The 27,879-nt window shown below is 44.5% G+C and overlaps 1 protein-coding gene across 1 annotated transcript; it reads left to right on the top strand.

Annotated features, from left to right (window-relative positions):
• On the top strand, positions 1 to 27,593 carry ints3 (integrator complex subunit 3). The gene is made up of 29 exons (XM_079571498.1): positions 1 to 306; positions 3,641 to 3,724; positions 3,880 to 3,963; positions 4,327 to 4,440; positions 4,513 to 4,597; positions 7,294 to 7,360; positions 7,483 to 7,624; positions 9,415 to 9,544; positions 9,627 to 9,724; positions 10,147 to 10,338; positions 10,494 to 10,581; positions 11,694 to 11,773; positions 11,935 to 12,026; positions 12,102 to 12,208; positions 12,669 to 12,782; positions 14,804 to 14,933; positions 15,010 to 15,064; positions 16,459 to 16,562; positions 16,643 to 16,807; positions 17,774 to 17,927; positions 17,999 to 18,067; positions 19,241 to 19,316; positions 19,394 to 19,507; positions 19,589 to 19,637; positions 23,002 to 23,169; positions 23,803 to 23,903; positions 23,974 to 24,046; positions 25,655 to 25,823; positions 27,049 to 27,593. The coding sequence occupies exons 1-29, from the start codon at positions 223 to 225 to the stop codon at positions 27,124 to 27,126; spliced, it is 3,066 nt and encodes a 1,021-aa protein (XP_079427624.1). The 5' UTR covers positions 1 to 222; the 3' UTR covers positions 27,127 to 27,593.
• The last annotated feature ends 286 nt before the right edge of the window (positions 27,594 to 27,879 follow it).

Genomic DNA, 27,879 nt, shown 5'->3' with positions numbered 1-27,879 from the left:
GTGGCGCTGCTGCCTTGGGCCCCATCTCCCCCGCTCAGAAGTGTCCGCGGAGCTCCTGCACAGCGGCACCGTTAAACAAAAACCCCGGCTTCAAGTACCAAGAGCGGACAAAGAGGAGCGCGTTTCCCCCTGAGACCCACCGCACCGGTACCGAGTCACAGCCAGGACCGGCCCGGAGCAGAGCCGCGGCCCCGGGAGCTCAGCCCAGGCCCCGCCGCGCACATGGAGCCTTCCCCGGCCAAAGCTAAGCCCCAGGGTCGGCTCCTGGTGTCCACTCCACTGGACGCCAAGGACGAGCTGGAGGAGGTGAGACCGAGCTCGGAGACGCTGATCTGGACCCGGGCCAGGGCTGCTGTGGGGCGGACTGACCCTGAGCCCAGTCCCGCTACACTTTTACTAACTTTCCACCCTTTTGAAGCCACTATACAACAGTGGGAATGAGCTAAAGCTAGCGGCTAAGGGCTAAGCTAGCTCATGTCTGACAGGGATAAGGAGCCCGTGGCGGGGTAAACTTTGCAGTACAGTCCTGGTTCTGGCTCGGCTCGGGGTCAGCGCCGGTTCAGTTTAATATGAGCCCGGGGCAGGTCCAGAACAGCGTCGTGGGCCAGTCCCGGTGCCAGGTTTAAAGCCCAGACTGTTAGCCTAGCGTGCTAACCCCACTGTAAACATGCAGCCTGACAGCGCTGGCTACACAACTGTAAACAATGTCAGCAAATTCTCTGGGTTTAGGAGGGTTTTAAAGCCTCGCCGCGGAAGATTCCAGGGTTCATGTTGCTCCCTCACTAGAGCAATCGTTTCTCTTTTACAACCTCAAGACAAACGCGTAAACGTGAAGCGATTTGAACAAACTTGTCCTTGTTGATCAACTACACTGACATCTTCTGCTGTAGTTTATCAAAATAAACAGGTCATTATATGGGATATTTTATAACAAGATTGAAAAAAAATGTGTATAGTAATAATCATGAAACATTGTCAAAAAGTTGAATTATAAACCAACAAATAATGTGTTTAAGTTCAACACATGCCACATTTTATACTTATTTGCACTTTGGTTATAATATGTTTTCCCCTAACATAAAGCATAATGATAAATTGTTGACTTTTTAATCGATTAAAGCGGTACTAAGTAGCTTGTTTACCTTTAAATAAATCCTTGTCGTAGTCCCTCTGAGGGTAATACAAGTGTTAATGGGATCGGAGGGTCTTTCATCTCCCCCTGGTGTCTTTGGCCAGAAAACCACAATTGCAACTTCGCTGCCACCGGGTCGGAGTCACCAATACACGCTAATAGAATCACAATGAAGAAGCTAACAGGCTAACTGCGGGCTAGCGCCACTTAAACAGTATTTACAGCCAAGCCTGAGTAAAAAAAATGATCTCCATTGTGTAATTGGATGTACGATATCCCTCTCTCCCTTTGTCTTTTCTGTCAGCGTAGTATTTACTCTCACGGACAATTAATGAGTAAAGAAAACACAACATGCTACGACACCTGCAGTGGTGCTTTTGGCCTCTAGGGGCATGAGTTACTTAGTGCTGCTTTAAGCCCATTATGACTAGGGCTGAAACAACTAATCGATTAATCGACAACTAATCGATTACTGAAATAGTTGTCAACTATTCCAGTAATCGATTAATCGTTTTCTAGTAAACACAGACTAAAATTGAGCAAAAAAGACATGAAAATTATGTATTTTGGATGAAAACCTACTTTGTTTTTAAAGTTAGGGTCTGCAGTGTTTTGTACATCTTAAATTTCATAAATATCTGTCTTTGTCTCGTCCAATCAGAAGCAGAATTAGCACAAAGAGCCTCCTACAAACGTTTACTTTAAGGTTACTCCATCCACGTGTCCTCAAGTGGCGTCACTTTAGCTCTATGTGATAAAAAAATTGAAGAAAAAAATAATAATTCCATGCATCTTTCACAGCCAAGCGATTAATCGATTAATCGTAAAAATAATCTGTCGATTAATCGATTACCAAAATAATCGTTAGTTGCAGCCCAAATTATGACCATATATTGATTAACTGATTCATCTTGAACATCCCTTTTCCTAGATGCTGAGTGTCTGGTATTTACTGAATGTCAAATTTCATAACGTATGGAGCGGCACAGTCCGCTTCACACCTAGAAGATCCCGGGTTCGATTCCCACCTGGACGGGGCCTTTCTGTGTGGAGTTTGCATGTTCTCCCCGTGTCTGCGAAGGTTTCCTCCGGGTACTCCGGTTTCCCCTACCACTAAAAACATGTACAATAGGTGAATCCTCCAGCCAGGTGATTCTGACCATCAGCCTGGCTCCACATCATGGAGATGGGTCCCCGGGCGCGGCACTGCTGTCGACCACTACTCCTTACGGGTCGCCCCAGCGGCATCAAAGGATGGGTTAAATGCAGAGGAGAGATTTCCCTGCAGGGGCAATAAAGTATACAAACAAAACAAAATGACAAAAATAGTCACTACAGGCATGGTTACATTCATCTGTGCGTAGAACATTACGGAGGCTGCACTTCTTGTAGAAATTTGCTCATGTTTTGCTTGATTTAAATAATACACCGTGCAACACTAATTTTCATATTATGAAATGATAGAATAAACATGCACAGACAGATGTTGTCCATCAACATTGCCATTGCAGACACTACATTAAACCACCGACAATTGAATGCCAGCTTCAGTGGTTTATCATTGCAAAATTTCTATCAGCTAATATTTTTTAGCACATGGCCTGTGTCGTGCACAATATGTGAGCCTGCTGCTCACATATTTACATTGAACGACCAACCTTTGACCCTTTTCAGAATCACAGACACTCTTTTCTAAACACATTTTTGGGGAGTAAAATGTAAACTTTAATTTGGCATCACTCCAGAATAATCCTCAGATCTGCTTTACTCGATTGCAGCTGAAGCAGAGAAGCATGTTCACACGATTAATCAAAGCTCGGACATGACGATGAAATGGTTCATTTTCTTGTCACTGCCATTACCTAATACACCTCCCACCCACTGCACGGGACTGTAGAAGAGCTGAGCAGCTCTCTCAGTGGCAGACTGAGACACCCTCAGTGCAGGACGGAGCGCTACTGCAAAGCCTTCATCCCCACTGCTGTCAGACTGTACAATAAGACTGTGAAGTAACATGTGCAATAATCTCTGTATCAGCTGCACTTTATTAACTCTGAGAGATCTTCTTGAACGCCGACTGTAACAAGTGAATTTCTCCTTTGTGAGATCAATAAAGGATCATCTTATCTTATTATACGACTTCTTGTGAAATGCACATTTGTCACATTCAAAATGATCTCAAAACGACAACGTTGCGACAGGTTGAAGAACAAGTGCCTCAGGTGACACTAATATAAGTAGCTTACGCGTATTTACGTAGGTCACTATCACATAATAATCATCTATTAGGAAATACATTAGGTAAAGTCTTTAATCTGATCTGATCAAGGTTCTGAGTCCGGTCGGAGGAGAGATGTGTAGGGCTGGGTGCTGTTACATTCTTTTCAACTCCAGTACTTCAGTTGGACATGCATCTGTTTGGTTCGCTGATGTTTTCTCTCTGCGGGCTCCTCTTAAATCGAACTCTCTTTATGTTTGGTCACAACCCTGGTTTTGTGTTTCATGCAGAGGTTGGAGCGCTGCGTGGGGATCGTCCAGTCTTTGACGAACGGACTTTCGGAGCGAGAGGCCAACGATGCACTCACCGCCAACGTAAGCAGCACCGTCCCGCCAGCCTTCTCCACTTTCCGAGTCCAAAAGCATCGCTTACACAGGCTGTGAAAAAACAAAATCCATCTTATCTTCGCTGCAGCTTAATTCCATTTGTTTACTTGCCTCCTGTTGAAAAGTGCTGTTTTTCTGCGCAGGCGTGTAAAGGGCAGCCGCAACATGAGGAGGTGTGTCTGGGTTTGTTTACTCTGGTCCTCACTGAACCTGCCCAGGCCCAGAGGGTGAGTACTACTACTACTGCTGTTCCTACAATCACTGATACTGCTTTTAGTATTACTGCTATTGGGGCTGCACAATATATTGCAAAAATATATCATATTATATGTACCATATCATACCAGTTGGTCCTGATGTAGTTCTTTGTATCATGTTTTGAAAAGCGAATTACTTACGATTTGTGTTTAATCAGAATGGAGCATATCGTGTTGAAATAGTTTAGTAAAATATCGTTACCGCAATATTGCACAACCGTATCGCATATCGCAAGTTACTTCAATAACGTTCAGCCCTAGGTGCTATTAATAACGCTGTCCTGTATCTTGGCCATTTCTTAAACAAATGCCCTCATTTGTGAATTTCCCCAGAGCTACAGAGACCTGACGCTTGTGAACAGAGATGGAATGAGCATCGTTTTAGGCAAAATCAACCAGATCCTGATGGAGAAGTTCCTCAAGCTGCAGGACCAGCCGCGCACTCAGGTCAGGTCCACTCTTTTATATATCTCTGATGTTGAACAGAACTCTCCTGTATCTACTGTATTTATTTTGCAGATGGTATGGCTTGTTCGGGAGCTGGTGAAGACAGGAGTGATCGGAGCAGACGGGGTCGTGATGACGCTGCTCAAACAGGTCGCAGGTGAGATGGAGCAACACGTTTTGGGAGACACATGGGGGATCCCGTGTGGAGGTGGCGTGTTTGGGAAGCGAGTTGGGCAGCTGCATTGGGGTGAATTGTTGAGGTCGTGTACAAAGACTGTAGGGTGGCGGTGTCCCACAGGGCAGCTGTACAAAGTGTTTGGTCATGTGTTTGAGAGATGGCTTGTGATCATGTGTTGGGGTTGCATCTCGTGGTGGGGTGTAGTGTTAGTTTTGGCAGCCCTCTTGGCACTGATTGGGGAAAAAAAGTTGATATTTGTGCATATTTGACCCTGTGGCTGTATGACTGGTCAGCATGGCACTTTTACTTTCCATCACAGTGGTCTCTAGGTCGCTCCAGGATCAATTGGTTTTCTCTGCTGACGGAGCCTCTCACCAGAACCTACAGAACAAGTGATCCCGGAGCGTGGTAGAGACCACCTTGATGGAAAGTAAAGGCTCCATGCTGACCACTCATTATTAGAGCTGGACATTTTTTGTTTTTCTGATTTTCGATTCGATTCAAATTATATTTATTTGATTTAATTAAAGTGCAACAACCTAAACAAAATTGCAAAGGCAAACTTTCTCTAACTGAAAAGTCACTGCAACAAAGATTGTTGGACATCCAAATTATACTGTATTTGGATTGAACAATAAAACAACTAAAAATCCTGAGGTAACTCTCAGTTGAATTGAACAGTAACAGTAACACCATTCACCATACATTTTTTTATTGCATTTTAAACATTCTTTGCAAGGAAAATGAGCCTATCAACAACAATAGGCATGAGGCAACAGGTGACAATACCCCCACCCACACTAAAGACCCTCTCTGATGGGGCGCTAGTTGCTGGAATGGACAGGTATTTTCTTGCCAGACGACTGAGTCTGCTGAAGTTGGGCTGATGCTGCTTCCACCAGTCAAGTGGGTCAGGGTCCACCTCAGGACCCAGTAAGTAGGAGGTGAGCTGCTTTTGTCCTTTACTGACTGGTGGGACAGTGATGCAGGTGCTGATTTCTTATAGAGACGAGACACAAATGGGCGAAGTGGTTCGCCAGACGTGACACAGAGCGGCGCCGTCAGTCACGTGGACGTCCATGCTGCTCATGATGAGGCCAGCACCTCTTCCTCACCCCCTCTCTCGCACCCTGTTCCTGTGCAGTGCACCGCTAGAGTACATCCTCCATGGAGCATCTGACATCGATGTCACGGGGACTTTATCTTTTCTCAGGACAGTTTTAAACACCATAGTGTCTGAACACACAGAGTCCTCCTCACAATGACACTTCTGCCTACTTTGGTGTCATCTGTTTTCTTTAAAGCCAAGAGATTATTATTATTTAGCCCAAATTCCAAAACTTATCAAAATGAATTATTACAAAAATCCTTTTCAGTTTTCGTCTGACTAAAACATGACTTAAACTAAAAGCATTTTCATCCAAAAGACTAGGACTAAGACTAAAACTTAAAGGGCTGCCAAAAACAACACTTCTATCAACTTTTCTTTTACTTCATGAAATGTTGCATGATACACCTTTTAGTTTAAAGGACTTCTCAAGCTGACAGCTGCGCTTTTGGGTCAGTGTGAATCCAGCTGCAGCACTGTGGGCCGACCTAAGCAGCTGCTTTGAAACGGGCTCAAACGGGGGTCTTCTCAGAGCCGCTCCTCTCGCACTCTGGGGCAGAGCAGGTGTGGTGTGGAGGCAGCCGACCTTTGGACCCATTGCTCTTTTTTGAACAAAGGACTTGTTTTTGATGGGTATCATGACAGGATGTTTGGATTACTGCTCTGACAAGGCCAACTGGATCCACTTTATATCAGTAAGGTACTTCTCTTTTCTGCACAGTAAAGTTTTCCTCTCCATGTGCTGATTACAGTGCATTTAGCCAAGAGAGAGAAATGACCATTGAGTAACAACAGGGAAGTAACCAGTCCAGTCCCAGTGACAGCTCTGTTGGTCACTGGTCAGACTGGAGCGCGGAGAGAGGCGGCACAGCTTGCGTGTCATGTGCTTTCAGACGGGTGTATCAGGCGTGTGCTGCTCACTGTCACGTTAGCGTCCTGCAAAAAAGGTGTGCCAACAAAATGATCCGTCATCGCCTTAGTGAGGTGTTTTGGTCACTTGTTGTTGTGAGACAGGTGTCGGGTCAATGTGTTGGTCACGGCATGGCCCGGCTGGTAGAGAGGTCGTCATACAGCTGAAATGGCCTCGGTTGGAATCTGGCTCTTCCCATCTCACGTGTCCTGAATCTGTTTCTGCAGGGCATTGAAAAGCATTCTTAGCCTTCTACGAGTTAAGAGTTATGTCCAAATTAAGGCCTTGACAGTCATAAAAAAAAACCTTTTTGCTTCACAGTTTCATGTTGTTTCTAATTTAGTTTTGAATATCTAAATTTTCCCTCTTTCCCCTGTTTGATGAAATTTTTAAAAATCTTACAGATGGAATATGGCAAGATTTGTTTTCATTTTGGCATTGAAAATATAGCATTTAGGCATTAAAATAGCATTAAAGCATTCGATAATATGACTTGCTGCCACCTGTAGAAATCCTGGGCTGTGTCTTGGCTAAACAGCCTCTCCTTCTGAATGCGGTGGCGATCAGTGAGGCAGGGCTTTGTCAGTTACCTTGACTTTGTAAACGTGTGTGTGTGTTTGCCGTTTGCTGTTTATGACCAGTCTGTGTGTGTTTCAGGTGGAGACGTGTCCAGTAAGAACTTGTGGTTAGCAGAGAGCATCCTGGACATTCTCTTGGAGCAGAAGTACGTACCTGCTGTCCATACAAACGCAAACAAAATAAGTCTCCATGTATACACATAGGGGATATTGATATATTGATATTGATTGTGATATTAAATGAGATTTGTTCTGTATGTGTCTGCAGGGAGTGGGTGTTAAAGAGTGGGATGCTGATAGCGATGGCTGTGTACACTTACCTCCGTCTCATTGTGGACCACGGAGCGCCAAACCTTCTGACGCTCCGACAGAAGGAGGTCGACTTCTGCATCTCCATGCTGAGAGACAAGGTCAGACCTGATGGTAAACCTAAAGTAAACCAGGCCAAGGGAAGGTCAGGCTTTGCATGTAACCAGCCCCAGCCTGAACTAAACCAGGCCAAAGCACGCAGTGAGAGAACCGTCAGGAACAGAAGGAAAACCACTGGTTCCTTATATCAGCCGTCATGGGAGTTTACAACAGTGGTTCTCAGCTGGTGGGTCGCGAGCCTTTCCCAGAAACATGTCTTCTAATATTTATATAGAATCAGTCCTTGAGTCTGTTAAAATGACTGTTATCGGGTTTCTTCTTTGTTTGTTTTTTAGATCATAATTTCAGCTTTTTTGGCTTTTTGTTGTTGAAAACTATTCATCAATTTCACATTAATTATAAACAGTACTGTATTTTTTACATAATATAATACAACATTCCCTCCCCAGGCTCTCAGGATAAAGAAAGACAGGAATATTTTTAAATTGTGATATAGTTCTAAAATAATAAAAGGCAATTCATCAAAAGAGGAAACAAAAACATTTGCTGTGATGGTGATAGTCTACGGCTGTGTCTGAAAGTCCTCACTGTCCCTATATAGTAACTATATAGTGGTCACTCCATTGTGTAGGGGTGTCCGAATGTCTAGAGAGAAAAAAGTAGTGCACTCAACAATGAAGTGGAACGGCCGACATCGACAGGTCTTTGAACTCAACACAACATGAATGAATGAAATCAGCTGTTTCATTCACGGGTTATTTATTTCTCTTATATAAACTACTTGAATATAAATGGTGGCGGTGAAAAGTTGCTCACGTTAGCTGCTTACCTTTTTAAATTGGCTTCCTCTCCCGGACAAAAAGACAATAATCCATGCCGTTTTCTTCCTTCATGTCAAATCCATGTGAAATAAAATGGTTGGTCTTTATTGCAGAAATACATTATTCCCGGTGTACGTAGTGCACCCATTCTCCTGGCACGTCTGACACCGGGCTGAACCTCTTTCTGCTGGAGTTTGAGCTGCTCCTGATCCTTTTGTGGTGATAGTTTTCATTTTAAATGTTTAGTAAAATGTCTGTAAAAGTGCCTAAACTGTCGGTAAGTCTCATAAAATTTGTAACAATAAATTAATTCTGATTAAAAAAAAACAACAACGTAAAAACCCGTAACACACGTGACGTCACACGGCGAAGAGAAATTAGTGGACTTCTTGTCCAAAGCACACAAAAATGCACTATAGTCAACTCCTCATTTAAAAAAACAACACCCACATCACTTGAATGAATATCTTTTGTTTTCTCCCACAGTTTAGGTTTTGTTTGTTTCTGCTTATTAAATGCTCATTCAACAATTTTTTTGGAAAAGGCAATGGGCCTGCTTAAGAAACTTCTTCGCGGGGGGAGAGGTGGGGGGGGCTATTGGTCTGTGATTGACAGGCCTCGGTCACCTTACGGGTGAACAGCCCTCTCCCTCCTCCCTGCAGGAGGCAGCGCCAGGGCCATGAGTGTTTCATTGGAGTGTTTGTGCTGCAGGGCAGATACACCTCCTCCAACAGGGGCACCACATTCAAAAATCAAATGCAGTGCTGACATTTCACCTGTAGAGGCGCCACACTAAGGTTTTTAGGCAGAAAGTTGATCTCATTGGCGTGAGTGAGGCCCAGTATTTTACAAACAAAATTGTATTTGGGGTATTTGGGTCATCCCATAGTGATGGTGGGTCCCGACGCCATTCCAGTTGAGAACCACTGGTCTACAGGAAAGGATTTTCTGGAGTGTTCTGACCATTTGTAGCCCTCACCTGTCTCCCCTGTGTTGCTGGTCTGTTGTAGTTCATGGACTGCTTGATCATTGGTAGAGACCTGGTGCGTTTGCTGCAAAACGTGGCTCGGATCCCAGAGATGGAGCTGCTCTGGAAAGACCTTCTGCACAACCCGACCCAGCTGAGTCCACAGTACACAGGTCAGTTGTCTCTCTTTCATCAGGTCTAACCCAGGTCTCTTCCTCTGGCCTCTGTTTGAACCCGTTTGTCTGTCTCTGTCAGGGATCCTGCAGCTGCTCACGGCTCGTACCTCCAGGAAGTTTCTGGCATGTCGCCTCACGCCCGACATGGAGACCAAACTCCTGTTCATGACCTCACGAGTGAGTACCACTAATGCTACCACTACTGTTGGCATTACCAGAACTACTACCACAGCAAACGGCTGCTCATACCAGTGTCCTTTCTGTTTAAACCATGTAGCCAACACTAGAATATGAACAGTCTGTGTGCTGGGCTGAGGTGAACATTGCTTATGAATACTGCTTTTTGATGCGTAATGAGTTTATGAAGTTATTCCATAAACTCGATGCCAAGCCAAAAGTGAGAGGAAAGAAGCTGCTGAAAGCTGGACATCACATTATATCACATTTAGAACCTGCTCAGCTCGCTTGCAGTTCTAAAATCGTACCTGGTCCGAGGAGCTATCTCCCTGTAGAGATACTCAAAACTGGGCAGAGGCTCACTGATGTAAACTGAGCCGACAGTGGTGTTTGAGGGCGTGTGCCTTTTTGTATTCTCGCAGGTTCGGTTTGGGCAGCAGAAGCGTTACCAGGACTGGTTCCAGAGGCAGTACCTGTCCACGGCAGAATCCCAGTCCCTGCGCTGTGACCTCATCAGGTACATCTGTGGTGTGGTCCATCCCTCCAACGAAGTTCTCAGCTCAGACATCCTCCCACGCTGGGCCATCATCGGCTGGCTGCTCACCACCTGCACGGTAAGAGCTGGGACACGTGCACCCTCGTCTGGACAAGCTCCTGATACTGTCAGGAGACTTAAGAGCCCCTTAGGAATTATCAGGGGATTGTGCAGAAGAGGATGCACCTGTGAAAAGAACAATTGTAAAGTTGTAAAATGTGTGTGTCTGTCCAGTCAAACGTGGCAGCGTCCAACGCCAAACTGGCTCTGTTCTACGACTGGCTCTTCTTCAACCCTGACAAGGACAGCATCATGAACATAGGTACAGCACCCACCTGTACTGTACATCTATACATATATACACCTGTGTCCTGCAAATAATGACCACTTACATGCAACCTCAACCACAGCGTATGCACCAACCCTGACCAAGATCCTTCTAAACTCATAGTTGTTTTTATATCTACGTTGTGATGGATGACATTGTCTTGTGTTTTTTCCATGAGTCTGCTGGGAATCTTGGGATTGTTTTGGACATTTCATTTAAATTTGATTGACAAATAGGTTCAGCTGCGTTTGCTCAGCAAAGTCGAGCCCTATTGCCTCATGCTGGCCAAGAGCGTATCATTCAAGGCAAGGCAAGGCAAGGCAAGGCAAGTTTATTTATATGGCACATTTCATGTACTTGACAACTCAATGTGCCTCACAGTAACACCAAACAGAGCAAAAATAGAATAAAAAGCATTAAAAACACAATAAAAAGCATTAAAAACACAATGAAAATCAAGAAAACAAATCATTAGTTACAATTACATTAAAATTTCAATCTCCATAGGCAGCAGTAAAAAGGTGTCCTTTCAGCCTGGACTTAAAAATGCTCAGGGTTGAGGCCTGTCTCAGATCCTCATTGAGGCTGTTCCAGACTTTTGCTGCTTTTATTACGTGTCACAAAGATTATTGTATCTCTGTGTCCTGTGGGCTCCATCAAACTTCCATCCTTCACCTGCAGTTAGTTCAAAACGCAGCGGCGCGTTTGCTCACGAGCTCTGGGAAACATGAGTACATAACTCCTGTGTCGGCCTCTGCACTGGCTTCCCGTCAGCTATAGGATCCAATTTAAGATTCTGTGGATGGTTTTTAAATCTCTGAATGGGTTGGCTCCACCCTACCTTTCAGAGCTTTTGTCGATCCGTGATCCAGGTTGAACCTTGAGATCTTTCAATCAAATGAATTGAAAATCCATCTTTTTGCCCTGGCCTTCAACACAAGCTGAGCAGGTCTTACGTATTATTATTATTATTGTTTCATGTTGTATATCATGTGACTGTTTTTACTCATTATTTGCCCTTTGTATACTTTATGTGCTGTTTAAATATGCTATATAAATAAAGTCAGATTTTCCTGCTGACCTCCTGCTCTCATCTGTGCCTCCAGAGCCGGCCATACTGGTCATGCACCACTCCATGAAACCTCACCCTGCCATCACTGCCACACTGCTGGACTTCATGTGCCGGGTACGAAAGCTCAGTCATACATGTATTAATATGCACCACAGACTTCTTGTGTCGTGAGCCAGGACCGCCAGAGCTAGTCAGATTGTTCAGCAAGTGTTTTCAGACTATTCTTTGATCTCTGTACATGGCTGACTCTTCTGTCCTGATCCTCCCTGTTTCAGATCATCCCTCACTTCTTCCCTCCTCTGGAGTCCCAAGTGCGACAGGGCGTGTTCAACTCTCTCACCTTCATTATGGAGAAGAGGGTCCTGGCGTAAGTCCTCCTCGTCACCTTCATTCTAGTCCAGCCTCTCCCCGCATCTTACCCACTAGTTCACTGATCTTCCAGACACCTGGCTCCCCTCTTCGATAACCCCAAACTGGATCGTGAGCTCAGGGCCATGCTGCGTGACAGGTTTCCAGAGTTCTGCAGCGCCCCCTCTCCTCCCACTGAAGGTACTGCTCACTTAGGTACTTCAGATGTTTGTTAACCTCCAGAGCACATTATTTTCCAGTTTGGCATTACCCAAATCTCAAAGCTTCTTAAACAAAGCGTCAAAATGGCAACAAAAACAAGGATGAAAACTTCTGAAAGCCTCAAAAAGTGACAGAGATTGAAAAAAATTAGCAAAAAGGCAACAAAACAGTGCCGGCAAGGAAAAAAATCAGTTTAGCAGATCTTGGCTTTCAAATGAGGCGTTACTTTGGACTATGCGCTGTGAGCTTTAGTCAATAAATGTTTAGATTGGGTTAAACTAAACCGATGAAAATGTGCTCAGATAAGGTGGTTAAGAGGTTAAGTTAAACTCAACTGTGGCAGTTCAACACCCACAACCAACACGGGATACTGCTGTGTCCTCCTCTCGTTTCACCACTGTCTCCTAACTCCTTGTCTCCTGTCCCCTTGTCTCCTCAGTGAAGATGGAGGAATCTTCTCTGTTGGACTCCAATCTTCTGGACAAAGACGAGGCGTGTTACGACAACACAGAGGCAGCGTTTTCAGATGACGAGGAGGAGCTCAGCACCAAAGGTTTGGACCCGCTTTAGTCCAACAGCAGAGCCAGGCACCACTGTCCAAAGTCTGTTGAGAAGTTATGATGTTTATGATCTCTATTTATGCTTACACACATCATGCACTGAGCATTAAAAACAACACTTCTATGCTCATGCACGTGTTTCTGCACGGACGGGTAATAAGTAGCTACAGAGCAGCGGAGAAGCTGAACAGAATATCCCTAGATCATAAAAGTGGACACATTTGAGTAAGGGAGACCTGCAGCCTGTTTTTAACAGGTCACTGTAGTCCCCTCCTCTGTTGTAACTTGAACTAATGAGCGTCTTATTCAGAGCAGCCTTCAGCTCCACTGAAACATGCTGTTTTTTCATTTAGTTGTAGAGCACCAACAATCCAGACTGTTTTTCATGATATTTGTAGCACCACACCGTATGCTATATTGTAGCTATGGACACACGCTATGGCTCGTTTGAAAGGTGAGACTCTAAGCTCTCTGTAGGTGAAAACGGTTTAATTCTACGTGCTTCAGTTCCTGAGAAGTCCAAAGCTAAACAGAGGCTAGTTTGATCAAAATCACTGTTTTTTTTTTCTAGATTCCTCCTAATGCTTGTTTTCTGTCCTTTCTGATTAACTCCTCCTCTCTCCTCTCTGGATGGAAACTAACGTTATGGGAAGAGGCAAATGCCAAAATATATTTGTTTTCAAGTCAGTTTTCAATGACAACATCGTTGACATGTTTTGAAACACCGCTTGTATCCATCGCTTTCGCTCATCATCGCGTGTGCATTTTAACAGCCTGGTTCTCGGATTGAAGACTTTAACAGGATGTTTCTCAGCCGTCCTTGGACCAGTTTTAACCATTTAGAAACTGAGACAAATGTTGAAATCTCAACTGTTTCGATCCTTCCATGGATCTCTCGCGCTACAGAGAGCGAGAGAGAAGTGTCGGGTTTACAGCTGTTCACTACACAACACCACGCCCCCTCAGACTAAAAAAAGAAGAAAAGAAACGCAATAATATATAAAATGTCCAGATTGTGACTTTTCACACGTTTTTGATTGTCATTTATTTCACTTCTGTTCATCACAGAGCTACCAAAATCACACATTAGGTGCATTTGAGTTTTGCAATTGAAAACAAACACAAAAACGAGTTTTTCTTTTTTTGGCACTCAATGTGTTAAGCTTTAATACTCTTGATTTAAAGATTTCACCGTTTTTAGGGCTTTAGATTAGCCTAGTCAGCTTGTAGACTAACTCTCCTCTGTCAAAAGAATGTAATACATTTATTTATCTAATATAAAACGGTACACACACATCTCTTATTAATCAGGAAATAAGAGAATTGATAAAAATATTGATCAAATCTTAACAATTCACATCCCCAGTGGAGTGGACAGTGATTAAGTGGATTATGTCAACAAAGATGAAGCGTCCAATTGAGTCTAATGTAACGATCATTGCCTATAAATTTATGCGGGTCTAAATCTGGATCAGTCTTCAGTCCTTTTCAGACATGGTTTGGACCAATGCCTGCGGGCTGCTCTGCTTTATGCCCATGACACTTTAGGCCGCCATTGCTCCGCCATTGCTCTAGTACCTCCATATCGCCGCTAGTCTCCCATTGAAAAGCATTGGACTTAAGACACGTTAAAAACAACTTTAACTTTTTACGGCTAGATGTTCCTCCTGTGATAACGCTGGGTTAGTCACAATGAAAGAAACCAGGCTGGTTTTCGTAATTTTAGAAATCTCATTCTTATGAGGGTCGGACTGTTACCATTGGAGGTGCGCGAGCTACACGTCACGCAAGGGCCGAGTCTACAGTGAAGATCCCGCCCTTATGTCCTTTTTAGGAACATGCTTCGTCAGAGCTGGGGAGGGGGAGTCTGTAAATCCGCCATGAATTCCCCCTGGAGCGTGGTCATTATGATAAACGGGGAGGAGTGAGCAGAAGCTGTCCATTTTATATACAGTCTATGGTTTGGACCTACGTTAGTATTACCTAGTCTAACTTTTTTTCGATGACTGTGCAGGCAAAAAGCGAGAGTTCCGGTTCCATCCGATCAGAGAGGCCGTTCTGGAGGAGCCCGCTGACATCACGCCATGGCTCGACCAATTAGACGACAGCATGAAGGAGAAGGTCCAGCAGCTGCAGAAGACCAGGTAATCCCATCGTTGGGACGTCCCGGGGGCGATGCTGGCTCAGGCGTGGTTCTCCTCATGTGTTCTTGTGCCGCAGTGACACAGAGACCCAGTGTGAGGTGATGCAGGAGATCGTGGACCTGGTTCTGGAGGTAAATACTTCAACATTACGACCACTATCGCTCTGTGTCACTGTCCTTATCAGGAGCTTGTTCGAGGAGAGTTTAGAATCTTTGTCATTGCCCGTGTCCAACAGGTGTGCGCCTTTAGTGAAAAGTCTTTAACTCACCTTCAAATAAAGTAGTTTGATGTGCAATGTGAGTGTAAAAAAGTATGTAGATCCTGAATGATAAATGGATGGTGGGTTTAACCTGGTTCTTTGTTTGTCTTATACAGGGGTTTGGCTTAGGCATGCATGTACAGAAACGGCTTTGTTATTCTTAAGCCCCATTTCGACAGCACTAGACCAGTTCGGTTCACTTCAGACCGGTTCACTTGGGGGGGGGCAGCGCCCGCAAGTTTGTGTTTCAAGTGTCTTTAGGGTGAAGTGTTCTGGGTCGTTATGGGAGTGGCCAAGGACATTCATATTCATGTGGCAACAACCACAGCCTGATATCACTGAGCTTTAGTCCTGCATCAAAACACCTTTGCAAACTTTGGAGTAGGATGGGACAGAGCGCTCTAGGGTTTGAACAGTTTTCAAGCGCCAGAGGAAGTTAATGAGAAAAAAGAAAAATCACACAAATAAAAACCTATTCTTTTTAGTTTGACAGTGAATTCTAAAATAAAAGAAGGATGTATGAGGCTTTGCTCCTCTCATTTGGACAATAAGAAACAATGTATGGGAAAACTGCAAATCAAACTTGAAAAGTTGAGCAGTAGATTACTGACATAAATATGAGGGAAAATATTCAATTTAATTGAATGATTTCACATCAAGAGTAGAGATGGCAAAACATGCCTGTATTTTCTGTGAACCAGTCATGATAGAGCCTTGGGAAGAGAAGGAAACTTTGAATATGCTAGTTTGCAAACCACTCCAGACCCCATGGTTGAAGTGGTCCGGGACTGGAGTGGTTTGGAACCTAAAGGTGGGCTGCAGGATCCATTTTTAATGGGTTGAGTGTCCCCAAAATGAAGATCAGGCTCCTTCTAAAAAGCTTGTTCCTAGAAAGAGCAAAGGCAGTATCTTGGCTTTGTGGCCCCCCTCTTAGGGATTGTATTGCCACAATATCAGCACTCCACCATAAGGATCGTATGTAGTGTGTATTCCAACCTCTGGATGTACCTCAATGAAGCAGACATGCTGATTGGCCATTTGTCTCCTCTGTAGGACCCTGACCTTGTCTCTGTGTATCCTCTGTAGGACCCTGACCTTGTCTCTGTGTATCCTCTGTAGGACCCTGACCTTGTCTCTGTGTATCCTCTGTAGGACCCTGACCTTGTCTCTGTGTATCCTCTGTAGGACCCTGACCTTGTCTCTGTGTATCCTCTGTCTCTGTGCATCCTCTGTAGGACCCTAACCTTGTCTCCTTGTCTCCTCCAGGATGACTTCGACACCGAGCAGATGTCTGCGTTGGTATCTTGTCTTTCAGAGCTGTTTAAGGAGCACTTTAGAGGAGACGTGTTACCAGATGAAATCACAGAGGAGTGAGTATTTCTCCTTGTCCTAGCTTGTTGGCTTCAGTCTGGGTTTGGACATGGGTCAGACCAGTTTGTTGTCTCCGCAGGTCGTTGGAGGAGTCTGTGGGGAAGCCTGTCTGTCTGATCTTCAGGAACCTGGTGCTAATGCAGGAGGACAACAGTGGCTTCTCTGTTCTTCTCGACCTTTTGGCTGAACTTTACCAGAAACAACCCAAGATCGGGTACCACCTGCTCTACTACCTCAAAGCCAGGTCAGTCCCAACTCAGATGTTGGTCTGTCTTTACACCTACTTTACTCTTTGAGACACGGCAGTTAATCGTGTAGCCCACACGATTAACCTTTATTGAATGGATAAATTGTGGTTTTAGTGATTGCAATTACCTAACCTCAAGTCAGCATTGTGTAGCATGTGATTCGGAGAATGCTTTTGTCTAAAAATGGGGAGGAAGAGGGTGAGAGCGCCACGTTTATTACAAAATGATTAAGCATGTTTTTTTGACAACTCCATAAAAGGTCTCTTGTATTTGTATCTTGTTGCAAGATAAAGCTTTAACGTAATAAGTGAGTATGATGTTTAACAGCAGTTTTAAAATGTTTTGCAGCTCGATGCTCAATTGCATGAAAAGTCAAATCTAGGCTACACGTAAAACATGAAAATGGCATTATCTATCAGAAAAATCACAATTAGGTTTTTTTCAAAATTGTGCAGCCCGACGTGGCAGGAGAAAGTTTTCACGCAGCGTCTGTGCTGAGATTTTTTGCTCGTTTTGTCCTTAAACATCTTAGTTTAAGACTCATCCTTTATGACATTTTGTTGCTAACGACCCGGAGATGAAAAAGCTCCAACATTGCGGCGCACTGACCGGTTTTCCACATGTATTCATTCACAAATGTTGACATAATTATTTAGTATCTGATGTCGGATTTTATTATATGTCATTCCTGGTTTATTGAGCTTTGAACCTAAAAAAACAAGGTGAAATTCGAGTGTTTACAGTTTTACTCATAAATGGCTTGTTCAACAACTAAACAAGATCCAAATCAGTAAAATATAATCATATTCATTTTATACAAATGCTTTGATTGTATATGAAATCATGATGTATTTCTAGTTCCCTGTCATTTTGTTGTCACTGAGTTCATACTTCTCCTTATTCCCCTCCTGTGTCTCTCCTTAAAGTGTAACTCAGTTTTCCTGTTGTCATGTTTCCTTCAGTAAAGCGGCCAACGGGAAGATGCTTCTGTACGAATCGTTTGCTCAGGCCACGGCGCTCGGAGACCTGCACACGTGCCTCATGATGGACATGAAGGCCTGCCAGGAGGACGACGTGAGGCTGCTCTGCTTCCTCACGCCCTCGATCTACACGGAGGTAACATTACACCCAAACGTGTGCCACAGACCACACTGTATCTGACTCACTGCACTCTCTCCTGTCTGTAGTTTCCAGACGAGACTCTTCGGAGCGGAGAGCTGCTGAACATGATCGTGGCTGTGATAGACTCCACACAGGTACGCACAGAAGTCGCATGATGCTGGTCACGGCTCCGTCTGCTCACGGTTTGTACCTGTGTCATGAACAGTGTTGAGGAATGCGCCATTCCACAAACTGAGTCAGACAGCCAGACACCTGTAAATGTATTTAGTAATGGTACAAAAAAGCTTCTGAGCTTTATTTTGTGTGTGGACAAATGTGGCAATAGGCAACAATAATGAGCATGAACTACAGACCTTTAGTCGACTTAATAATAATCGTTTGCTTTATGTAAACAGCACCAGCACTCTGGATAACTAGGAAATGGGGCCCTATGTCAAAAATCCAGAAAAATCCCTTTAAGAGCCTCCTACAAACATTCAGCTTTAGGTTTAGTCCATCAACACGTCCTGAAAAGTCTGAAAAACACACGGATTAATCAATTAAATCAGGGGTGTCCAAACTTTTTTCATGGGGGGCCGCATATTGAAGTGTACACGGGGTGAAGGGCCGTAGATCAGTAGTTAGTGCCGCAAAACCTTCGATTAGCAGAGGTTTAAATTGTGCCCCATACCTCCATTTAAGCTTAAAACCTTCATGCAGCTCTGTCTCACAATAAAATGTTAGTTGTTAGGTTAGAATTGTATAAAATTATTACATTTCAAATAAAAAGGTCCATCTCTGGTGATGTGTACCGATACAGCAAGAGGCCGAGGGCCACCATAAATTGATCTGAGGGCCGCATTTGGCCCCCGGGCCGCACTTTGGACACCCCTGAATTAAAGGGACTACCTAATTTTGAACTTCTTTAATCAAAATGTGACCAAATGGGTATTTTTTCGTTACGGCCGTCCTACGGTGTCAATATGTGATGAAAAAGGTAATCCCCTTCGTCACATAATGACTATTTGGGTTGACCATACACAACATCAACGAATCAGAACATGCCGCAAGTATCACGTGTCAGGCTGAGTTTTTTCACAAGTGACAACATACTTTTATGGGGCAAAAATAACTTGACCTTACAAAAAGAAATCTGGTCTAGCTCCTTTAATGGTAGAAATGATCTGCGGATTACCAAAATAATCGTGAGCCTTTAGGACTGACTTACTGACTTACTGATTATTGTCCAAGTGCTACTTTGAGAAGTGGCTCTGACAAAGACGGACACAACAGTCAAAGCCTGAAGAGTAACTTGTGTATCTGAACAGCTGCAGGAGCTGATGTGCCACGTGATGATGGGGAACCTGGTCATGTTCCGGAAAGACTCTGTCCTCAACATCCTGAGTGAGTTGTTCTTCTGCCTCCTCACAGTGTCTGATTATGAACAAGCTGCTCACTGGACGTGTCTCGATGTGTTTCAGTCCAGAGTTTAGACTGGGAGACGTTTGAACAGTACAGCACCTGGCAGCTGTTCCTGGCCCACAGCATCCCCCTGGAGACCATTATCCCCATACTACAGCACCTCAAGTATAAAGGTACTTACTGCTACTGCTGTTACTGCTGCTGCTATTCCAGTACTACTCCAGTGTGGTTGACTGAGGCGCTGTGTGTTCCAGAGCACCCTGAGGCCCTGTCCTGTTTACTGCTGCAGCTGCGCCGAGAGAAGTAAGAGTCGTGTCTTTATAAACTTGCCATTAACCATTCATTAAACCGGGTCTGAGGGAAACGTGGTTCAACACTCGAACACATGCTCGAAGGCACTGCGGGGGTTCTTTGAACTATTTCAGATTGAAAAAGTCGGAAAGGAAAAGCTATATTTTGCAGTAAAGTGTACAGTTAGATCGGGTGAGGAGCTCAGTTACCCGGGAGGAGCTCGGAGTAGAATCGCTGCTCCTTCACGTTGAAAGGAGCAGCTGAGGTGGCTCGGGCATCTGTTCCTGATGCCTCCTGGTCGTCTCCCACAGGAGGTGCTCCAGGCATGTCCTAGTGGGACAAGGCCTCGTGGAAGGCCCAGGACACGCTAGTGGGACTATGTCTCTGAGCTGGCCTGGTGTCGCCTCGGGGCCCCCCCAGAACAGCTGGAGGAGGCGTGTGTGGAAGTCTGGGCATCTCTGCTCAGACTGCTGCCTCCGCAACCTGGCCCCAGATAAGGCGGAAGAAAATGGGATGGATTGATAGATGGTGTATAGTTTTAGGAATATTTTAGGTTTATTTTGAACGTAGTGCGTTTAACAGGCTTCCCACGGGGTCTTAAAGAGTAACTAAATGGGCGTGGCCTTTCCCCACCCACAAACTAAAGTCAAAAATTGCTGAGAAAGGGGTGGTCTCGGAGGCTTTGGGGGAGACGAGGAGGGTGAGTGTGTGGGCGGGGTCTGCTCTGTTGACAGTCTCAGACCAAGCCCCTCGATCTGACAGGACTGACAGACGGCTGTTACCGGAGTCACCACTGTGCGCAAGGTTGATTTTTTCATAGGATAGTTGGTACACTCTCATGACTTGTGATTGCTTGATGTAGCAACTATCCTACGAAAACAAAAAAATCGCCACCGGTAGACGACTCGCTCGCTGTCAGTGACTGCGAACAGAGAGAGCATCGCACAGTAGCTTTTCTAAGGGATTTATTATCGCAGGGGCGCCATCTACTGGTTTGACTCATGAGCTCAATATGAAACCTCCAGAATCTCAAACTATAAGTTAGCATCGTAGCTAAGGCTAAATAATACTACTCTCCCAAGTGAGCTGAATAAAATACCAGTAGAAATATTTATTACGTCGTTTGTTGTAAATGTACGTGTGTGTGGGCGGGGCCACAGAGGCGTGTGTGTGGGCGGGGCCACAGAGGCGTGTTTGGGCGGGGCCACAGAGGCGTGTGTGGGCGGGGCCACAGAGGCACAGAGGCAGAACCACGGGCAGAACTGATGACGTTTTGTGGACGCCGTGGACACAGGCTGGTTCCGAAACGGGCAGATTGCTAAGAGCTCTTACGCCAAACCGGATGTGCGTCAGCGTCCGCCATGGCAAGTTGCCTCCGAATTGGTAAGTCAGTTAGGAAGTGGTTAGGAAAAGGAGCCTTGATGCTAACTATCATGGCCACTTTAGCATAGGGACCTCTGATGCTAACTAACCGGTGATTAGGAGCTATGTGCCATCCCACAAGCCACTGCGCCAAAAAACCCCACCCCCCTCGCCCCCACCCTCGAGTGATTCATGCGCAACCACTGTTGATTGACAGGAGCACATTTAATAATAAAAATAATAATAATTAAAAATTAAGATTCTGCACAAGCCAAACTTTATAAAAGTGATAAATCCATGTTGTCGTCTCCACAGCTCAGTCACATGTCAGTGTTAAAGAGTAAACTCAGTAAACAGATTAAATGCTTTTGTTTTCATTTAGTAGAAACTTAAGCCACATGGATCATTTGCATAATGTAGCTTTATGAAACAGCTGTTGAAATAAAATAACACTAAAGGGAAATGTTTGGATCATTTGGATTTATTTTTCTCCTTAAATGTCTTTGTTTGGACACTATGTTGTTGTTGGACACTGTACAGTAGGGGGCGACATGCACTTTTGTTTGGCCTGCACTCCACCAATAACTTTAAAGAAGAAGAAAAGCAGCTGTTGGTGATGTCACTTCCCCTTCCCCTGTTTAAGGACGGACGGATTGTGCAAATGCTGCTGAAGGTCTAGTTCCCTAACTGCATAGAGGTCTAACAGTTGACCCCATGAAAGGTTAAGGAGTTAGTTGCTAGTGTTAGTGCTTAGAGGCTACAATTTGATGGTTTCGGATTGAGCCACACTCTCCTCCAACCACAAAATATCAAATGTAGTTGCTGCGTGAAACCAGTAGAGGCGCTAACCCTGCGGTTTTAGATACAAAAGTGAGATTTTGAACAAGTTTGCACCAAATGTCAACATATTGACTGGGACATGAAGCTAACTCCATTCAACAACCATTTAGACCGTTTATCAGCAAAAAAAAAAGTGGATTTGGTGTTTAGTTACTCTTTAAAAAGTCTTCAATTTCATTTAGTAAAAATAAGACCTTGAAAAGTCTAGGTCTTAAATTTGTGTGCCCCTCTAGTGAGTTATTTATATAATGAGTTAAGAGTTTTCTGTTGTTTTCTGGTTTATAACGAGGCGAGTGTCAGATGCAGCGTTTGGAAACAGCCGTTTACAGAGCAGCTAACACTGTTAGCCACGTTAGCATCGCTGCATCACTTTTACTCCATCTGATCCTTTTTAACTTTCTCAGTCTGAAGATCAGAAGGAAAGCAGGACAGGTCAGTGTGAAACGACACAAGTGCGTTTTGCACTGAGGCTTTGAGCTGCAGACAGAGGCATGGGGGGGGAGGGTGTTTCCTTTGCTCAACATTGTTCTGACAAAATGCTTCAACTGCATAGATGGAGGATGAAGTCAGTGAGTGCCATGAGACAAACTGGTGTTAAAGACATTTGTCTTAATTGGCTTACTTTAACACAGTCCTATTCTTTCTGCTGTTTGACTCCGTGGTGACACTGCATCAATCAATCAATCAATCAATCAAAGTTTCTTTATATAGCACCTTACAACAACACAAGGAAGACCAAAGGGCTTCACAGAAAGCATTAAAAAATCAATCATTCAAATAAGGAAGTGTGAAGTGTGAACGTGTGGTTGTAGTAGTGACCCAAACAAATAGTCCTGTAAAATTCTCTCCAAGTACTCTTTTTACTTTTACTGGAGTACTGTGAGTAAGTAACTGTGGTCTGATTTATTTTCAATGATGCCATAAATTGTGTGAAACGAAAAATAATTCTAAAGAACAAAGTGCACGTAAAAGTCGATGTAACTGAGTACTTCCCAGCACTACCCGCCTCTGGAGTCCTGTTTCATCAAACTATCCTCCACAGACCAAAAAGAAACCAAACCAAGTCCAAAACATGGACATGCTTCTTCCTTCCTGTCTGGTCCTGTGTGCGTGAATAAGAGAACAAGCTTTAAAAGCTCTCCTCTTTTCCCTCTGGTCTCTCTCTTCCTCCCAGACCTTCGGAGGAGATGGTGAAGATGGTGCTGTCCCGACCGTGTCACCCCGAGGACCACTTCACCACGAGCCTCCTCCGGCACTGGGCCACCAGGCACGACGAGACGCTGGGAGAGCACATCAAAGCCCAGCTCATCAAGAACAACAGCCAGCCCCGCAAGAGGCAGAGGTGAGGGGGGGGCTGCTTCATGACGTTTGTGCCCATGTGATGCTAAAGTGACCAATCACAGGTGCCGGTTCAGGAGAGGAAATATGTTTGTGCCGCTCTCTAAACACACGGAAAATGCAACGTCGACTTTATTTCTACAGCGACATGTGCCCAAAGTGCTGCACAGCAAACACAACGTTTAACCTCTTAACCCCCACCTTAGCCAAGTTGCTGTTCTCCAGTTCAGCTTTACCCAAATCTAAAAGCTTCTTGACTGGAGCATACAGCCTCTAGGCCAGAGTAATGCCTCGTTTGAAAGCTAAGACCTACACAATGGATTGTAACTTCATCATAAGTGTTTCCGTCGTGTTTTGGTCACTTTTTCATTGTATTTTTGTCACCTTTTTAACGCTCTTTAGTCTCGCTTTGTTGTTGTTGTGTTATTGTTGCTTTTCCAGCACATTTTCTCGCTTTTTTGCGTCTTTTTTTTGCTTTTAGATTTGGGTAAAGCCAAACCGGAGAAAATGTTCTTGTGAGACTAAAGAGCAAAATGAATTGAACGAGCAGTCGATGTTCCGGCCTAAATGAAAAGACTCAGTTGTTCTGGAGCCCCGAGCTGAGTGGCTAAAGTATCTTGTGTGTGCTCTTGTGCAGTCTCCGCAGTTCGAGCAGTAAACTGGCTCAGCTGACTCTGGAGCAGATCCTGGAGCACCTGGACAACCTTCGACTGAGCCTGAGCAACATCAAGAACAACTGTAAGGCCAGGAGCGCCCCCCCACACGTGACCTGCCGCTCCTGTAACTCTGACGGTTTGTGTCTCTGCAGTTTTCACCCAGACGCCGATCCTCCAGGCGCTGCAGCACGTCCAGGCGAGCTGTGACGAGGCGCACAAGATGAGGTACTGCTCCTGTGTTTTTGTAGTGCCTGGTTACATTCATGTGGGTGAAACGACCGTGTAAAACAACAACAGAAGTCTCAAGATTCTTTTGACTCAGTTGACTCTGCGCATTACGGTTAAGTCGCCGCCCAAAAAACAACTTATAAAAGCACCGTCTCATTCATTAGTCATTCAATTCATTATTTGCCCTGTAGTTTAAATACACACATTTTAAGTGCCACTGTAACGCAATGGAGACACATGTCCGCTCTGACTTTATCCAGTGACAAAAATAAAAAGAGGTGAAGCTCAGCAGCATGTTTACGATCAGGACCAGTCCTTTCAGAGCCAGGTTTGCACTTGTTGCAGCGCGAGCAGATAAAGAGTGGATTTTAAAGGAGAACTCGCCTGATCAGCACTTTTAGAATTCAAAAGACGCACAAATAAACCAGCAGCAACAGCTTAAAGTTTAGACATCGCAGCAGAGCTAACGTTAGCATTTGACCTGTTGTACAAAAACAACAACATACCTTAGAAAAGTTCCTACCACTGATCCACGGGGCAAAGGGGCAAAAAATGAACATCCCAAGGCTTTTATCGTCGTAGCGACATCACCATTACTTCTCCCAGGGCTGAGCTGAGACCAGTGTTCATTTCGTCGACTAAAATATTTAGTCTTAATTTTAGTCAAAGTGATGTTTTTGACGACTAAAACTAAATTGAAAGTTTCTCATGAGACTAAAACTGTGACTAAAATGTCCAGATGTTTTAGTCGACTAAAATAAGACTAAATAAAAATGAAAAGGAGAGACTAAAATCATCCAAACTTCTATTGAGCGTCTGAAAGAGCCTCAGATCAGGTAAATTCTCTGCCAAAGGATCAGGTCTGAGCTTTTGTTCATGTGGAGCAGCTCCATGAAGCAGAGGAACAAGATTAAATAGGATTATAATGAATATTATCAATGCAAAGTCGACTAAATCAGTCTTAAATTTAGTCGACTAAATTTTCTTGCAATTTTAGTCGACTAAAACTAGACTAAAATTGAAGACATTATCCCCTAAAACTAAATTAAAATATGTTGTCAAAATTAACACTGGCTGGGACCAGAGCCGGGCGTGCGAGGGCAGGGGAGTAAGGGGAGAGATAGTACAGATTTGGGTAAAGTCAAACTGGAGAATATGCGCTCGGTTAAGGTGGGGGCTAAGAGGTTGACTAATGGGGCAGACAGCAGCGGACCCTTCCCCGGTCACAGCCAGCGAAGGAGGAAGTGTCGTTTTTCTGTACTGCATCCACAAAGCCTCAGGCGTCATCAGCACTGGGCGTTACCGTGGCGATGTCCGCTGCTCCTCGTTTCGGTGTATAATTTGGTGATTTTCGTGTTGGTTTCTCGTAGCAATGACCACGTCCCTCTTGCTGAGCCGGCCCACATCAGTGGCAATTTCAAATCTCAAATCAACAACCCACTGATCTGTTATGTGGTTTTGAAAGCCCCTTTTCCCCGCGGTCACTGTGTTCGTTACCTGTTGGTTAATGAGATTCTGTATCGATATTATTGCTCCGCTGTTTGACCTGCGTGCTCGCTGTGTGGGTCTCGGATCACACTGGTGAATGTTCTTCTCCTCTGGCAGGTTCTCAGACCTGTTTGCTCTGGCAGAGGAGTTCGAGGACGCTCAGAGCAAACCCCCAAAGTCTCGACGCAAAGCGGCGCCGGCCTCCAGCCCGCGACAGCGTAAAGGAGCGGCGCCACCGACCACCACGGCCACAACAGAGGAGGAGAGCGCGTCCAGCTCCGCTTCGGTAACGCACCGACCCAACTAGCACTGATCAATGCCTTTGCAAGTCTGTAGTCGGGTTATGTCTCGGTTTGACACAGCCGGGGAAAACATGGAGCGATTTCTATTATCTCAACTTTAATATATGAAAAAAAAAACCTTTCTCTTCACGATGCTTTAACAAGATATTCAGGACGTAGCTGCACCGTCACATCGCTTCTTTATTCACAAAGAGACATGTTCGGTCTCCACATGTGCTGCAGAAGGCGACAGAAACAACGCTTTAATCCAAATATGGTCATTTCCTTTCTGCTCTGGAACTAACACATCAACCAAATAAAGCATATTTATTTTATTTTTTTAATGAATAAATTGTCTTATTTTACATGAAAACATAAAAAGACACAAAACCTGCAATACATTTGTCAGATTTATATAGTAATCTACAGATCGAGATTGAATTTTTTTCCCTATTCACGTGAAGCGTCAAATAGAAAACAACTTTAATGAATCCATAACAAATATATTACAGCTGTATTAGCTTCTTGTCTCCTGATGTCTCCTGATGTCTCCTTGTCTTCTCTTATGTGTCCTTGTCTTCTCTGATGTCTCCTTGTGTCCCCTGATGTCTCCTTGTCGTCTCTGATGTGTCCTTGTGTCCCCTGATGTCTCCTTGTCTTCTCTGATGTCTCCTTGTCTTCTCTTATGTGTCCTTGTCTTCTCTGATGTCTCCTTGTCTTCTCTTATGTCTCCTTGTCTTCTCTGATGTCTCCTTGTCTTCTCTGATGTCTCCTTGTCTTCTCCTTGTCTTCTCTGATGTCTCCTTGTCTTCTCCTTGTCTTCTCTGATGTCTCCTTGTCTTCTCTGATGTCTCCTTGTCTTCTCTGATGTCTCCTTGTCTTCTCTGATGTCTCCTTGTCTTCTCTGATGTCTCCTTGTCTTCTCTGATGTCTCCTTGTCTTCTCTGATGTCTCCTTGTCTTCTCTGATGTCTCCTTGTCTTCTCTGATGTCTCCTTGTCTTCTCTGATGTCTCCTTGTCTTCTCTGATGTCTCCTTGTCTTCTCTGATGTCTCCTCGTCTTCTCTGATGTCTCCTCGTCTTCTCTGATGTCTCCTCGTCTTCTCTGATGTCTCCTCGTCTTCTCTGATGTCTCCTTGTCTTCTCTGATGTCTCCTTGTCTTCTCTGATGTCTCCTTGTCTTCTCTGATGTCTCCTAATGCATCCTCTAATGTCTCCTTGCGTCCTTCAGGAGGAGGAGGACTCCAAGCCCAAAGCTCCAAAGAGAAAGCGGAAAGGTTCGTCTGCGGTGGGCTCTGACAGCGACTGATTCAGCAGCAGTCCCGGTGTAGGATACAGGACACGCCCACGGATCGGCCAATCACAGAGCAATGTGGACTCGGGGCCCAGGATCGCAGGGCGGGGGCGGGTCCATTTTTACTGAACTGAACTCTGAATGAATTGAACAATGAAAGGTGAGGTTTGTTTTCCATGACAACGGCTCTGAGCGACTTCACCCCGCTGTCATGGGCCACGGAGATGCACTGGGGCTGCATTTTAAATCGAGACGTCGAGAGGAGTGAAGAGAATGTTTTTGTTGAAACGGAATCATGGCCGAGGACAAAGGAGACGCCTGGCACCTCGTCTCTTCACAGTTGGACTGATTTGACTTTATTCCGAGGCTCTTACTGTGGAGGGTTTGCACTTCCTGAAACTGTGTTTTCATAAAGATCTTTCTTTAAATCATGTCTGCATTTCTTTCTTTCACAGAGGTTTAAAGTGCATATGACACATTAGGCACAAGTTTTGCTGAAACATAGTCGACACAATTATACTTAAGTTTGCTGAAGACTATACTCAGTTTTCTTTAGTTTGGCCATTTTTGTGATGTTTATAGTTTGACTTCCTTATTGGACACTGACAGGATGAGACATAGAGGCAAACGATTTTAAACTGTTGCCATGCCGACCATGTTAAAGAGGGGATATTATGCTTTTTTCAATCACGTAGCACCAGTCTATATCACACTACAATGATGAGCAAACCTTCTGTTGGTCTGTAAATGCAGTAAATTAGAATAAGT

This window comes from Gobius niger (genome assembly GCF_951799975.1).
Source record: "Gobius niger genome assembly, chromosome: 14".
In the NCBI taxonomy this organism is placed as follows: Eukaryota; Metazoa; Chordata; class Actinopteri; order Gobiiformes; family Gobiidae; genus Gobius; species Gobius niger.
Note: the sequence above shows the minus strand (reverse complement) of the source record. Positions and strands in the feature narration are given on the sequence as shown.

Bases quoted from the DNA above. Each gene is read 5' to 3' on its own strand.
- ints3 (XM_079571498.1), top strand. From the start codon at position 223: ATGGAGCCTTCCCCGGCCAAAGCTAAGCCCCAGGGTCGGCTCCTGGTG. The intron at 307-3,640 runs GTGAGACCGAGC...TGTTTCATGCAG, and splicing joins CCAAGGACGAGCTGGAGGAG to AGGTTGGAGCGCTGCGTGGG. The intron at 15,065-16,458 runs GTAAATACTTCA...TGTCTCCTCCAG, and splicing joins TCGTGGACCTGGTTCTGGAG to GATGACTTCGACACCGAGCA.